General features: G+C 44.4%; 1 protein-coding gene across 6 annotated transcripts in view; it reads left to right on the forward strand.

The window, feature by feature from the left end:
* Positions 1 to 15,158, forward strand: part of TMEM181 (transmembrane protein 181) — a 100,587-nt gene that overhangs the window by 36,913 nt on the left and 48,516 nt on the right. For all 6 annotated transcript variants that reach the window (XR_010134085.1, XM_004044884.5, XM_055391003.2 and 3 more), the window contains exons 3-5: positions 7,270 to 7,325; positions 10,291 to 10,381; positions 11,652 to 11,773. Coding sequence is in view for 5 of the 6 variants with exons in the window: in XM_004044884.5 (XP_004044932.4) it covers positions 7,270 to 7,325; positions 10,291 to 10,381; positions 11,652 to 11,773 (269 nt within the window). In the remaining variant the exon portion in view is untranslated. The remainder of the gene's footprint in view (positions 1 to 7,269; positions 7,326 to 10,290; positions 10,382 to 11,651; positions 11,774 to 15,158) is intronic.

Below are 15,158 nucleotides of genomic sequence, written 5' to 3' on the forward strand. Positions count from 1 at the left end.
TCTTGTGGGGGAGGTGTGCAGTAAGTAGCCCCAAGTGACCCTGGCCATGCCCTGTGCAGCAGCCAGGGGCAGCCTTGACCACATACCTTCATTGGCCAAGCAAACGTTTCTAATCTGTGCACTAGACCCAGCTGGGCGCTGGTGCGTCCAGAACGTGCTGCCTGGTTGGGGAGACAGGCCACGGAAGAGCTCCGATGCAGCTCATGGGGTGGGGAGGAGAGTGGGGGGCTGATGGCTGTGAGCATGGGACGGGGTGGCTGTAGGAGCAGTGAGATCATCTAGGCCAATCCCCTTTCTCATGGATGGAGAACCTGAGAAGCCAAGTGGTTTTCACAAGGTTCCCAGAGACCCAGGTATCTTCAGCCCCGTGCACAGGGCAGGCAACCAGGAGCCTGACTTGTTTGGAGAGAATCTGTTCCTCCATTGCTTTGTTTCCCTCTTAAATAAAATATCTTTTTCCATAAGGGTGATTTCTGGTAGATGTTATTTAATTGATTGACTTAATACTAAAGTGTGAATGGCAATTAGGCTTAACCTGTCCCAGAGGCAATTTGTGCCTCAAAAGGTTAGTTTCTTACCCAAAACTGGGTTGGTAAATGGATGAGGAAGCTGGGGGAGAGTGCTGTTTATCTGATGGTGATGGTGATAATAGCAGCTGTAGCCAACTTCTTTTCTTTCCCGTTAAGTCATCAAGAAATAAAAATTACATTAATTACAGCACAAGATATATCCATGATCTTATTTGATTTTCACTGCTATCCTTTAAGATTGGTAGGGGAGGCATTAATATTCTCATGGTTTCCAGTCTCAGTGGGACCTCAGCCACCTTCTGTTCTTTTAAGCCACTCTTCGATCTCAAACGTCCATGATTATATCAAACCCTCTCCACTCTTGCAGAAATGAGAAATGTAAAGTGTGCGCCAAGGCTGAGATACAAGTGATGTCAGGATTTCTACATCCCCTTCTTTCTTTCCATACAGTACTCTATTAGTCAGAGTTCTCCGGAGAAACAGAATCAATACGAAATATCTATCTGCCTGCCTGCCTGCCTATCCTGTCTGTCTATCCTGCCTGTCTGTCTATTATAAGGAATTGGTACATGATTATGGAAGCTGGGAAGTCCAAAGGTCTGCAGTCAGCAAGTAAGAGGCCGGGAGAGCCCATGGTGTAGTTCCAGTCCAAGCCCAAAGGCATGAGAACTAGGAGAGCTGATGGAGTAAATTTCCAGCTGAGTCCAGGTCCGAGTCTGAAAGCAGGAGACCAGTGTCCCAGCTGGACATAGAGCAAATTCCCCCTTACTCAGCCAATTTGTTTTATTCAATGGATTGGATGAGGTCCACCCACATTGGAGAGAGCAATCCGCTTGACTCAGTCTACCGATTCACATGTTAATCTCATCCAGAAACGACCCACAGACACACTAGAATAATGTTTAACCAAATGTCTCAGCACCCTGTGGCCCAGTCATGTTGACACATAAAATTATCACAAGTACTCTGCTCCTGATTATTTTATGTGATAAGGTTATTATTATTTTAGAGTTAGGAGTACCTTAGGGACTATTGGCTTAGTAACTCTCATTTTGCAAATGAGGAAATCAAGACCCAGAAAGCCTTGTTAGTGAAGACTGGAGTCCAGATTCTTCTTTTTTTTTGCCCAGGCTAGAGTGCAGTGGTGCGATCTTGGCTCACTGCAACCTCTTCCTCCCCAGTTCAAACGATTCTCCAGTAGCTTGGATTAGAGGCAGCTGCCTCCATGCCTGGCTAATTTTTGTTGGTATTTTTAGTAGAGACAGGGTTTCACCATGTTGGCCAGGCTGGTCTCGAACTCCTGACCTCAGATGATCCGCCTGCCTCGACCTCCCAAAGTGCTGGGATTACAGGTGTGAGTCACCGCAGCCAGCCAAGTCTAGATTTTTCTGATTCCCAGTTCTTAATTCTTTACAGGAAACCAGACTGCCTTACTTCCTGGGTTAGGAGTTCACTCAGATTGTGAATCTGTTTAAAAGGGGCCTCATTGCAGACACAAGCCTCTTTCCTACATTTGATATATCCTTCCCAGCATTCCTAAATGCATTCCAGAGAAATGTTACTGCCTTGTATTTCCTCCTTTTGAGTGGAGGATTGTTGGCAGACAATCCTTCTGGGCATGGTCACTGAGGCAGCCCAGAAAAACTGACATCACCAGTTGATAGTGATACGTTTTGGAACAAATCTAGTTCTAAATTAAATTAAAATCAGATTCACAGTGTTTCCTTTGACTACTTCTTTTAAGGCCAAAACTCTAAAGAAATGCATTGTAAGAATCTGTGAAGCTTGGAGAGGATTCTGGGAAGATGGTGGAGTAGGAATCGATGTCTTCTACTTAGCCAACAGCTGCAGTGGCAGAATCTGTATGGTGTAACTGTTCTGGAACTCCAGAGTCTGTTGAAGGCTTGCCACTTGGAAGGGAACACTTGTACATTAGATGGTGGCTAACTTTGGTCAGCGCAGCTCTTAGCACAGTAGCAGGTACCCATCTTCCACTGCAGGCCTATAGCAGGCAGCTAAATGTGTGTTCCTAGAGCTTACAGAAACCAAGGTGGGCAAAAAGGACCCTGTCCTCCAGATAGCAGGCATCTGTGCTCTGATTGCTGATGCTGCTTCTGATTGCAGAAGTTTGACGAAGTAAGAGTGGCTGCTGCTGTTGTACCTCCCTCAATTGTTGCAAGCCCCTCCCCCGCTGGCTAACGTTACTTCCAGGGGATTTAAAGGGCTGGCACTTTTTTACCCCTTCATTTTTGCCTTTTTCCTTTCTCGGGAGTCAGACATAGAAGACCAGGACATTCAAAACTGCTAATACAGGGAAATTTAGAAAGTCACCACACATGCCCAGAGGAAGGCACAGGCTCAGAGAAAACCTTAAGTTTAAACCTCAGGCCGATCCTTTGCACAGAGACACTCTATAACAACGACAAAAACAAAAATTCAAAAATGAATAACAGCAAACTCTGAGGAAGGGGAGAGTCTGGTTTCCAGAGGTACATTATTAGATTTAAGTGTCCACTTTTAAACAAAAGGTCACAAGGCGGCTGGGCGCGGTGGCCTCATGCCTGTAATCCCAGCACTTTGGGAGGCTGAGGTGGGTGGATCACAACGTCAGGAGATGGAGACCATCCTGGCTAACATGGTGAAACCCCATCTCTGCTAAAAATACAAAAAATTAGCCAGGCATGGTGGTGGGCACCTGTAGCCCCAGCTACTTGGGAGGCTGAGGCAGGAGAATGGTGTGAACCTGGGAGGCAGAGCTTGCAGTGAGCCGAGATCGCGCCACTGCACTCAAGCCTGGGCAATAGAGCAAGACTCCATCTCAAAAAAAAACAAAAAAAAAAAATAGTCACAAGGCAAACAATGAAGTATGACCCATCGAAGGGAAAAAAATGAACTGTCAGAATCTGTCTCTGAGTAAGACCATACGACAGATCTGTTAGGCAGAGACTTTAAAACAGCTGTCTTAAAGGTGCTGAGGCAACTAAAGGAAGAGACATGGAGACAGTCAAGAAAACAATGTATGAATAAAAAGATAGAAAACCTAAAAGGAAACCAAAAAGAAATTCTGGAGATGAAAAGTACACAAGAGTGATTCAAAGGCAGATTTGAACAGGTAGAGGAAAGAATCAGTGAATCCGAAGATAGGACAGTGGAAATTTTTGAGTCTGAGGAACAGAAAAACAGAAGAAAAATGAACAGAGACTGAGGGACCTTTGGGACACTATCAAATGGACCAACATACACACTGTGGGAGTCTGAGAAGGAGAAGAGATAGAGAATGGGTCAGAGAGAATATTTCAAGCAGTGATGACTGAAAACTTCCCATATTTGGTGAATGTGAATATAAACATCCGAGAAGCTCAACAAACTCAAAGTAGGATGAACTCAAAGAGACCCACACCAAGATATAATCAAACTGTAGAAAGCCAAAGACAGAATCTTGAAAGCAGTAAGAGAGTGACTCATCACATACAAGGGATCCTCAGTAAGTTTGTCAGCAGATACCTCATCAGAAACTTTGGAGACCAGAAGGCAGTGGGTTGATACATTCAGAGTTCTAAAAGAAAACTGTTGGCCGGGTGCAGTGGCTCACCCCTGTAATCCCAGCACTTGGGGAGGCTGAGGCGGGTGGATCACCTGAGGTCGGGAGTTCAAGACCAGCCTGACCAAGGTGGAGAAACCCGATTTCTACTAAAAATACAAAATTAGCCAGGCGTGGTGGCACATGCCTGTAATCCTAGCTACTTGGGAGGCTGAGGCAGGAGAATCTCTTGAACCCGGGAGGTGGAGGTTGTGGTGAACTGAGATCGCGCCATTGCACTCCAGCCTGGGCAACAAGAGCGAAACTCCATCTCAAAAAAAAAGACAAAAAAACAAAGAACAAAACAAAACTGTCAATCAAGAATCCTACATATAGCAAAACTGTCCTTTAAAACTAAGGGAGAAGTTAAGACATTCCCAGATAAAATTTGAGGAAGTTATTACTATTAGACCTGCCCTGCAAGAATTGCTGAAGTGAGTCCTGCAGGTTGAAATGAAAGGACACTAGACAGTAACTTGAAGCCATATGATTTCAGTAAAGGTAAATACTTGGGTAATTATAAAAGCTCATACCATTGTAACAATGGTGTATAACTCCATTTTTTTTGTTTTCAACATTATTTGAAAGACTAACACATTTTTAAAAAGCCAACTATTTCTGTAAAATCCAGTATTATTATAACTTTGGTTTGTAACTCCACATTTTGTTTTCTGCATAGTTTAAGAGACTAATGCATTAAAACTCATTGTATGTTTTTGGACACAATATATAAAGATAGGCTTTTGTCACAATTGTGACAGCAATTGAAAGAGGCGGGGATGGAGCTGTTATAGGTGCAGAATTTTTACATATTATTGATGTTAAGCTGGTGTAAATTTAAATTAGAGTGTTATAACTTTAGGATATTAAAAGAGGTACAAAAAGGCTATGAGACATATAGAGAACAAAGGCATATAGAAAGCAAAATGACAGAAGCAAGTTTCTCCTGACCAGTAATTACTATAAATGTAAATAGATTAAACTCTCCAATTAAAAAGCAGAGGTTGGCAGAATGGATTTTAAAACACCATACTCCAACTGTATACTGTCTGCAGGAGACTCACTCTAGATCCAAAGACACAAATAGGTTGAAGTAGAAGGATGGAAAAGGTTATGCCATGCAAATAGCACCACATGATCCAGCAGTTTCACTCTTGAGTGTGTATACTCGAGATTTGAAAGCAGGGTCTTGGCCGGGCACGGTGGCTCATGCCTGTAATCCCAGCACTTTGGGAGGCTGAGGCGGGTGAATCACCTGAGGTTAGAAGTTCGATTCCAGCCTAACCAACATGGTGAAACCCCGTCTCTACTAAAAATACAAAAATTAGCCAGGCGTGGTGGTACATGCCTGTAATCCCAGCTACTTGGGAGGCTGAGGCAGGAGAAACGCTTGAACCCAGGAGGCGGAGGTTGCAGTGAGCCGAGATCGCGCTATTGTACTCCAGCCTGGGCAACAACAATGAAACTCCGTCTCAAAATTAAAAAAAAAAAAAAAGCAGGGTCTTGATACTTGTACACCCATGTTCATAGCAGCATTATTCAAAATAACAAACTGTGGAATCAACCACAGTATCCATTGACAGATAAATGGACAGAGGAATGAAATGTGGTATACACATACAATGGAATATTTAGCCTTAAAAAGTAAGGAAATTCGGCCGGGTGCAGTGGCTCAAGCCTGTAATCCCAGCACTTTGGGAGGCAGAGGTGGGTGGATCACAAGGTCAGGAGTTCAAGACCAGCCTGGCCAACATGATGAAACCCCATCTCTACTAAAATGCAAAAATAAGCCGAGCATGGTGGTGAGCACCTGTAATCCCAGCTACTTGGGAGGCTGAGGCAGGAGAATCGCTTGCACCTGGGAGGCAGAGGTTGCAGTGAGCCGAGGTCCTGCCATTGCAGTCCAGCCTGGGCAACAAGAGTGAAATGCTGTCTCAAAAAAAACAAAACAAAACAAAACAAAAAACAAAAATAAGGAAATTCATACAGAAGCTATAATATGGATGAATTTTGAGGACATTATACTAAGTAAAATAAGCCATTGGAAAAAAGATAAATACTATAAGATTCACTTATATGGGGTACTTAGAGTAGTCAAAATCATCAAGACAGAAAGTAGAGTGGTGGCAGCCAGGGGCTGGGGGAAGGGAATGGGGAATTGTTTGATAGGCACAGTGTTTCAGTTTTGAATTGTGGAGATGGATGGCAGTGACGGTTGCACAGTATGAACATATTTACTACCACTGAACTGTATACTTAAAAATGGTTAAGACGGGCATGGCGCAGTGGCTCATGCCTGTAATCCCGGCACTTTGGGAGGCTGAGGTGGGCGGATCACCTGAGGTCAGGAGTTTGAGACCAGCCTGACCAACATGGTGAAACCCTGTCTTTACTAAAAATAAAAAATTAGCCGGGCATGGTGGCGCATGCCTGTAATCCCAGTTACTCGGGAGGCTGAGGCAGGAGAAGTGCTTGAACCTGGGAGGTGGAGGTTGTGATGAGCTGAGACTGCGCTATTGCACTCCAGCCTGGGCAACAAGAACAAAAAGAAAAAAAATAGTTAAGATGTCAAGTTCTTTGATCTATAGGAAAAAAAATGGTTAAGATGGCAAATCTTATGTATATTTTGTCACAGTAAAAATTGGGAAAAAAACTATGAGGTTCGTATACCTATTAGTTAAAACTTTATGTTTTCCTGCTTATATTAGCATATATTATGTTTATAGCCCTTAATAAGTATTTTTGGAAGACGGGATTAATTGGATGAGCAGATAAGTGTGTCTTAGGTCTTTGAAGAAGTATTTTACAGAATATATAAGACAGAGTCTCTATAGTTAATGCCTTCTTGGGCCCATGCATGTAGAGAGTGCTCTCACTGAGAGCTTAGCAGGGTGTTTAGTGTGGAAACCCTCTGTGTTGTATGCCAGTCATGCTGGTTGACTTGTGTTGGGAAGTCGTGAAGCACAGCAGAGTGGATATTCTGTGTCTGTGTTTGTGTGTTTATATCTTTTACTTACACATTGTATAATCTCTAAAGAAAAACCAGGTGAATTAAGGTCATCTCCGTGTAATGTGTGAGTCTTTCCTGGAATTTGGGAAAAAATACTAAATTATCAATATCGCTATAATCTGCTTTTGTCCTTTTCTGTTACACTTTAGGACCTAAAGTGATCCAGACTTCTGCGGCTAATTTTTCACTAAATAATAGTAAAAAGGTAAGACTGGGTCTGAGTGGCAGCTGGGTGGTGGGGTGCATTATAAACCTCAGGTCACTGAGAAATGGTTCTGCTTAGAGTCTTTAAGGTAGCCTGCCCTTGCCTTGTGGCTTCTCAGGCAACACATTTCTTCTTCCATTGTCAGCTGCTGGCGTCTGGGTTCTTGTTTGCTAAAGTCACCATTTCTGCTGTAATAAACACCTCCTCAGTACTTAGGAAGATGGTGGTGTTACCTCTTAGGGAGCAGTTGTTCATTTCCAAAGAGTGGCTAACTCATCCTGATTCCTTGCCTCTGTAAGTCCTATCAGATTGTAATTTTTAATAATGATACCACTTAGGTGTCTCATCTTATATTTGCCCAGGTTAAGAATTGGCTTCTGTCAGGTTTCTAATGGTACATTTCTTTCTAATGATTACTTTGTATTCCTTGTGTGAACTCAGTTTAAATGAAAAATCCTTTAAAAAATACACCTTAACTTGGCCGGGCGAGGTGGCTCATGCCTGTAATCCCAGCACTTTGGGAGGCTGAGGCGAGCAGATCACAAGGTCGAGATTGAGACTATCCTGGCTAACATGGTGAAACCCCATCTCTATTGAAAATACAAAAAAATTAGCTGGGCGTGGTGGGGGGGCGCCTGTAGTCCCAGCTACTCGGGAGGCTGAAGCAGGAGAATGGTGTGAACCCAGGCGGGGGAGCTTGCCGTCAGCCAAGATCGTGCCACTGCACTCCAGCTTGGGTGACAGAGTGAGACTCTGTCTCAAAAAAAAAAAAAAAGCCTTAACTTTTTACCACCTTTAGAGAAAAACAGAGGTTCTTTCAATTGCAGAATTTTGGTTTCCTTGAATAAATACTAACTTGTGAGAGCCCAGACAACTAAACCTTTTTTTGTGTGTGAAACATAACTTTACCTATAAACTGAACACAGTTGCCCTGTATCTTCGAGACACCATGATATATATAGTTTAAGTCTGATTATATGACCCCAAATCCCCCTTCTCTCTGTTCTCACACTTCCTTGCTAGTTTTCTACCCTTATAATTTTGCAAAAAGTCAAAAGAAGAAAAAGTACTAAAACTTACACCATTTGATTTTTCTCTTTGCTACTGCTAGTTTGAAAGGGCCCTCTGCATAGCCTGTTTTCACATTTCCTTTGCATTGCTTTATTTTCTTTCACTGTTGGCGTGATGATCTGATTTGAAGAGGTGCCGCCGTGGGCTTTCCTGATAGTAGTTCATCTTTTACAGTTTCTGTCTCTCAGGGTGTGGGTCTCTCTTTGACACTGAACACAGCAGCCATTCCACTGAACTGACTTGCTTCCAAGAGACCATCCTCACTTCACTAAGACAGTAGCTCATTCCTGGAGAGATTTCCTGCCTTGATGGTTTTTAGGCAAATCTTTAGTCCTAGGGAGTTTTATTGAGACCCTGACAGAAGTATTAAGACACAAAAACACATTCACTTGAGACTAGCCTGGGCAACATAGGGAGACTGTGTCTCTACAACAAATTTAAAAATAAGCTGGGTGTGGTGGGGCATACCTGTAGTCCCAGCTACTTGGGAGGCTGAGGTGGGAGGATCACTTGATCCTGAGAGGTTGATGCTGCAGTAAGCCGTGATTGCACCACTACACTCCAGCCCTGGGTGACAGAGCACGACCCTGTCTTAAAAAAGAAAAAAAAAAAAAAGAAAAAAAAGGAAAAACCCATTCACTTCCAAAGACGATGCATTCAAATAATGCTTTTCTTTGGAACCATGGGTGGGCTGCTTCAGTAACTCTCTCTGTGGCCTGCTGCTATTAAACACCAGTATTACGGCTTTCAAAAGATACTGCAGAAGAATCACTGGCAACATCATCACCTCTAATTTTTCTCCCCAGGGGTGTTAAGATTTTCTTTCAGAAGGCTAAAAATAGCAGATGTCAAAGAGCAATTTGCCTGGCATATGGATACTACAGAAATAATTCTTGGCCGGGCGCGGTGGCTCATGCTTGTAATCCCAGCAGTTTGGGAGGCCGAGGTGGGCTGATCATGAGATCAGGACTTCGAGACCAGTCTGGCCAACACAGTGAAACTCCATCTCTACTAAAAATAGAAAAATTAGCTGGGTGTGGTGGCAGGTGCCTGTAATCCCAGCTATTTGGGAGGCTGAGGCAGGAGAATCACTTGAACCTGGGAGGCAGAGGTTGCAGTGAGCCGAGATCACGCCCCTGCTCTCCAGCCTGGGCGACAGAGCTAGACTCCCGTCTCAAAAAATAATAATTCTTGAGATATATTATCTTGTAAATATGAAAGCATTCCTTTGGTATTCTTTATTATCTTAGTATGTATCTCATCATTCTGCTCATTTTATTCTTTTTCCAAGATGGTTTTTTTCTTGGTATTTAAGTAAGTGTATTGTTCCCAAGGGTCCCAGTGTGAAAAATGTCTGCTTAGAGATTTCTGTGAGAGACAGACATGAATTGCTGCTGGAAGTTAGTCGTTTCTTCTTCTGAAAGGCAAAATGTCACTTATGTTCTTGAAAGGAAAACCTCATGGCCGGGCGCAGTGGCTAATGCCTGTAACCTAGTGCTTTAGGAGGCCGAGGTGGGCGGATCACCAGGTCAGGAGATTGAGACCATCCTGGCTAACACGGTGAAACTCCGTCTGTGCTAGAAATACAAAAAACTAGCTGGACGTGGTGGCGGGCGCCTGTAGTCCCAGCTACTTGGGAGGCTGAGGCAGGAGAATGGCGTGAACCCAGGAGGCAGAGCTTGTAGTGAGCCGAGATCGCGCCACTGCACTCTAGCCTAGGCGACAGAGTGAGACTCCATCAAAAAAAAAAAAAGAAGGAAAACCTCACATATTTCTGTTTCAAAGCTAACACTGAAGCCTTTATTGCTAAAAGTAAACTTTGTGTGTTAAAACGATGAGGTATTCGGTAGACTCAATGAAAAGGTCACATGGATTACTTTGTTTTTTTTTTCAGCTAAAGCCAATTCAAATACTTTCAAATCCACTGTCTACATACAATCAGCAACTATGGCTGACATGTGTTGTTGAGTTGGATCAATCAAAAGGTATGGAGCTTGACATTTTGGAATGATTTTTCTTTATACGAAGAAACATCGTATTTTAGATGTTGACTTCAGAATATTTGGACAAGCAAGTACTCAAAGATAGATGTATAAGGATGTCGATTATTATTTATCATAGCAACAAATTGGAAACCCCTTAAATGTCTTCCAGTGGGAGAGAAAGTTGCGATAGATAGACGTCCTCCGTAGAGTCCTGGTTAGCTCAGCTCAGTGGCTGCATGGTGTCGGCGCTACAGCTGCCAGCCTTTTTCAGTGAGGATCTGGGAGAGAATTAAGACCTGATGCCCTAAAGTAATGGTTCTGGCCCCCAGGGACACTTGCCAATGTCTTGAGACAATTTCGTCCCACACGGAGAGGAGGAGGGAGTGCTCCTGGCATCTAGTGGGTAGAGGGCAGAGGTGCCGACACCTCCCCCACTTTCACCACAAGGAATTATCTGGCCCAAAATGTCAGTGATGCAGAGGCTGAGAAACCCTCCCCTAATGCATCCATTGTTTATGATGAATTAGCTTCTGTCAGTCTACAGTGGCACTAGTTTTATATCATCCTAGGGAGGAATTGAGAAGATAACCAAATCCTTTTCTGTTCTGTGCTTCACATGAGACACTCTGGTTGAGAAAGAATTTGAAAAGATAACCCCATGACCACAGTAAATGAAGTGAAACAAATATATATTACAAAAAAGTTATCCCCTCTTTGTAACATTTTAGAAAGCAAAAAATTCATATTACTACGTATTTGTCTAGAAAATGGTCTGGAAGGATAGACATGAAATATGAATTACGATTAATCTCTAGGTGAAATTCTCAGTATTTAGTGCTATCTTTATATTTTGTTATGATTTTTTAAAAATGAGAATATAATGAGAAAAACCTATAATCAGAAGAAATAAATCTATTTCTATTTTTGGTGTAGAATTTGGTAAGTTAAAAATGTATGTGAGAAATTAAAAATATAAGTTCATTAGCCATGAAATATTTACCCTTTTTTTGTGTGTGAAGTGAAACTGATGGGTCTGAAGTGCAGGTTTTGACATAGACCCCCTGGGTGCTGGGTTGGAATCTAATGGAAAGGCTTTTACTTTGCTGGGCAATTAAGAGATTTTCAAATGTGCTGAGGCCAATGTGGCCTAAGGACCTTATGGGCTATCTGCGTTTTCCTGGCTCCAAGGTCATTACAGAGCCAGGAAGGCACCTTTGTAGGTGTGATGTGCCTGGCATGGTCTCTAACACTGAATTTTTTTCTTTTGTAGAAACTTCTATTAAGACAAGCTTTCCCATGACTGTTAAAGTCGATGGTGTAGCTCAAGATGGAACCACGATGTACATTCATAACAAAGTTCACAACCGGACAAGGACCCTCACATGTGCAGGGGTGAGTGTGTGGGGTGAGCCCCACAGTCAGTCCTCAGGCTGCGTACACATTTAATTACAGAGCCACTTTCCAGTCTAAAAGATAGCATGGTAAGAGGCTTCGAGAAATTGTTCTTAAGTGAAAAAAATGGAGTCATACCAAAGATGGCATGAAAAAACTTACTTATTTTTACAGTTGGATACCCTTAAAAATTCTTATAAGCGTACACATGCATTCACACATCCATAAACACATGTGTACGCACATATGCATGCACACACGTACTGCCAGCCACCCTGAGCATACACGGTACTTGTTTTTACTGTGTGTGTGACCTTCTGCCCAGTGTGTCCCTAATGAATGTTATGGGCTGCCTCCTCATACGAACGTCTGCCACAGGCTGTGGTCACTGGATTTTTTTGTTTTATTTTGTTTGGAGACAGGTTTTTGCTCTATCACCCAGGCTGGAGTGCAGTGGCACAATCACAGCTCACTGCAGCCTCAAACTCCTGGGCTCAAGCAATTCTCCTGCCTTAACTTCCCAAGTAACTGGGACTGCAAGCGTGTGCTACCAGGCCTGACTAATTTTCCATGGTCACTCTTGACTGAGGCTTTGGGTTGTTCCCAGCTGAATGATGCATGCCCTAATCCGTCTGTGTGAAGCCAAGTACCTGGGCCTCTTGGGCGTCAGGGGCCTACCTTTTTGAGCATCTACTTCAGAGCACAGTGTGGCTAAGGGATAGGAAACCTGGGGTCCACAGTGGGGAATGAGCCCTCACGGTTGATTTCATTGGCACTGTATTCTGTTCAGAGTCCAGAGAATGAGAACCAGATCCCTGCTATAGCAAGGAGTCCACCTCAGGCACAACAGGTTATTGGCAGCGTGGAGAACTTGGAGAGCATCAAAACAGGGCAGTGCATTTTCTTATAGGATTAGGAAAGTAATGTCAGAAGCCAGATGGCAAGTAGTTTCTCTGCTGGGTGTCATGCCAAGTACCGTCCACTCATTGTCTCATTCAGTCCTCACGACAAGTCCATGAAGTAGAAACTACTGTTAGAGCCTATTTTGTAGAAGAAGAAACTGAGGATTAGAGAGGTCTAAACCATTGCCCAAGGTAACGCAGATATTAAGTGGAGGGCCCAGGATTTAAACCTGTGCCCTTTTATTCTGAAGCTTGTGGCCTTAACCACCATGCATACTGCCTAGTTACTGGTGATGCATATACTGGCACTGTTTTTCCTAGCAAGAAATAATTCAAGGGCTGGGCGCAGTGGCTCATGCCTGTAATCCCAGCACTTTGGGAGGGTAGGGTGGGAGGATCACGTGGGACTGGCCTCTCATTCTGCTTCCAGGGGCTGAGTCAGCTTCCAAAGTGTATTTTCCCCATCTATAAAGTTGGGATCCAGCCTTCCCTGCCTGCCTTAGGAAAGCAGTAAAGATCAAGGTGAATAACGTGTGAGTGTGCCTTATGTGTGCAGCCTGAGGCATCCCTGCGTCCCCCAGTGAGGCCTGTGTGCGGGAGGGGTGCGATCAGTACTGCTGAAGGGATAACAGGTGTGAGTGTCAGACAGGACCATGGCCCAAGAAGCTGCTCTCTTCCTATCCGAGCGCCTGGTGGCCACTCCCACCTGGACAGCTTGATGACACCCACCTCTCAGATTGAGGCTCAATGGACTATTAGTCAGGGGTTGCTTATTTGGAGCTGTTGAGACCCATCGTCCTGGTTTGCTTGCACTGAGTGGTTGCTCAGCACACAGGACTTTCTGTTTTAAAATCGGCACAAGTGGGTTGCCCTACCTAAAGCCTTTGCTTCAAGCAGGGCCAGGCTGCCAGGGTACTGGCTGGTCTGCACTGTTCCTTCTTGGATGTGCCCGCCATGCTTTGCACCTTGAGAATGGCCCTTCAGCGCATCTTCATGGTTTCTTCCCGCTTCTGTTGTTGGCCCTACCTCATTTTACACTGTGTTACCCCTTGGGAATATCTTGCTTCTGTTCCTTGTCTACGCAGGTCTCTAACCCTGCAAGGAGCATTGCCCTGGCTTTAAAAAACATGGAATTTTTACATTACAGAGATATTTACCACCCTCTTATATTACTTTTTTTTTTTTTTAAACACACAGTCTTGCTATGTTACCCAGGCTGGCTTTGAACTCCTGGGCTCAAGCAGTCCTCCTGCTTCAGCCTCCCAAGTAGCTAGGATGACAGATGTGCACCACTGTGCCTGGCTTCCTTTTTTTTTTTTCTACTGTAAAGAAAAGCCATTGTCTGACTTAGGTAGCAAGGCTTTCCACGCCTTGCAGGTGGGAAAGCTGAGGTACCATCACGTGATTTTCAGAGGTACATCATTGTCAGCAGCAGAACCGTGGTTTGAAGTTGGGATGCCGCAACCGCTGGTGTAGTTTTTTTAAACTCGTAAGTATATGCAGCCTGAGATACAGCTCTTTTGTTAATTAAAACATCCCTGAAAAGTGAGACAAATTCTTAAACTCGCAAGAGATGTTTGTCTACCCAGCAAAAATGTATTTACAAATTTTAAGCCATCCCTTCCTGCATAGTCCTTAGCCACCCCTGCCTTTGCACATCATCCTGTGACCCGACTGCCAGAGGGGAAAGGTGAATTTAATTTTGTGGAGAAGGTGGACCACACACTTAAAGTCCAGAGGGCAGGCAGCAGATTGCAATGAGAGCTGATCAGGTGGAAAGGAAGCCTTGGCTTCCCCTTCCAATGTGATGAAAATAGCAGATGACCTGTGCTTCCGGCATAGGAGAATGGGAGGTGGGCGGGTGGCCAGCCAGAGGGCTTTTAGCCCTTTGCAGGGCAGCCCCTCCCTGCGGAGCATTGTGGGCTTTAGTGCAGACCCAGGGCTGCTAGTGGGCTGAAGTGTTTGGTGAGTTGAGATGGTGACCTTGGTGCTGCCTTCAGCCCCCTGCACACTCCCCTCCTCTCTGCTTTCTCCCCCTTGCCTTAGGTCAGCACCCCACTGTGTTAACCCCACTCCTTGTACCCCTCCCTCACAGTTGCCCTCTTGTCTTTTTGTTTGTTTTTGTTTGTTTGTTTTTGAGACGGAGCTTTGCTCTTGTTGCCCAGGCTGGAGTGCAATGGCGTGATCTTGGCCCACTGCAACCTCCACCTCCCAGGTTCAAGGGATTCTCCTGCCTCAGCCTCCTGAGTAGCTGGGATTACAGGCACCTGGCACCACACCCGGCTGATTTTTGGTACTTTTAGTGGAGACGGGGTTTCACTGTGCTGGCCAAGCTGGTCTTGAAATAGCCTCAAGTGATCCGCCTGCCTTGGCCTCCCAAAGTGCTGGGATTACAGGCGTGAGCCACCACGCCCAGCCACCTTCTTGTCTTTTTTAAGCCTGCTGTGTAAAACCCACACCTGTTTTCTTACCTGACCTCAGAC

This window comes from Gorilla gorilla, chromosome 5 (assembly GCF_029281585.2).
Source record: "Gorilla gorilla gorilla isolate KB3781 chromosome 5, NHGRI_mGorGor1-v2.1_pri, whole genome shotgun sequence".
NCBI lineage: Eukaryota > Metazoa > Chordata > Mammalia > Primates > Hominidae > Gorilla > Gorilla gorilla.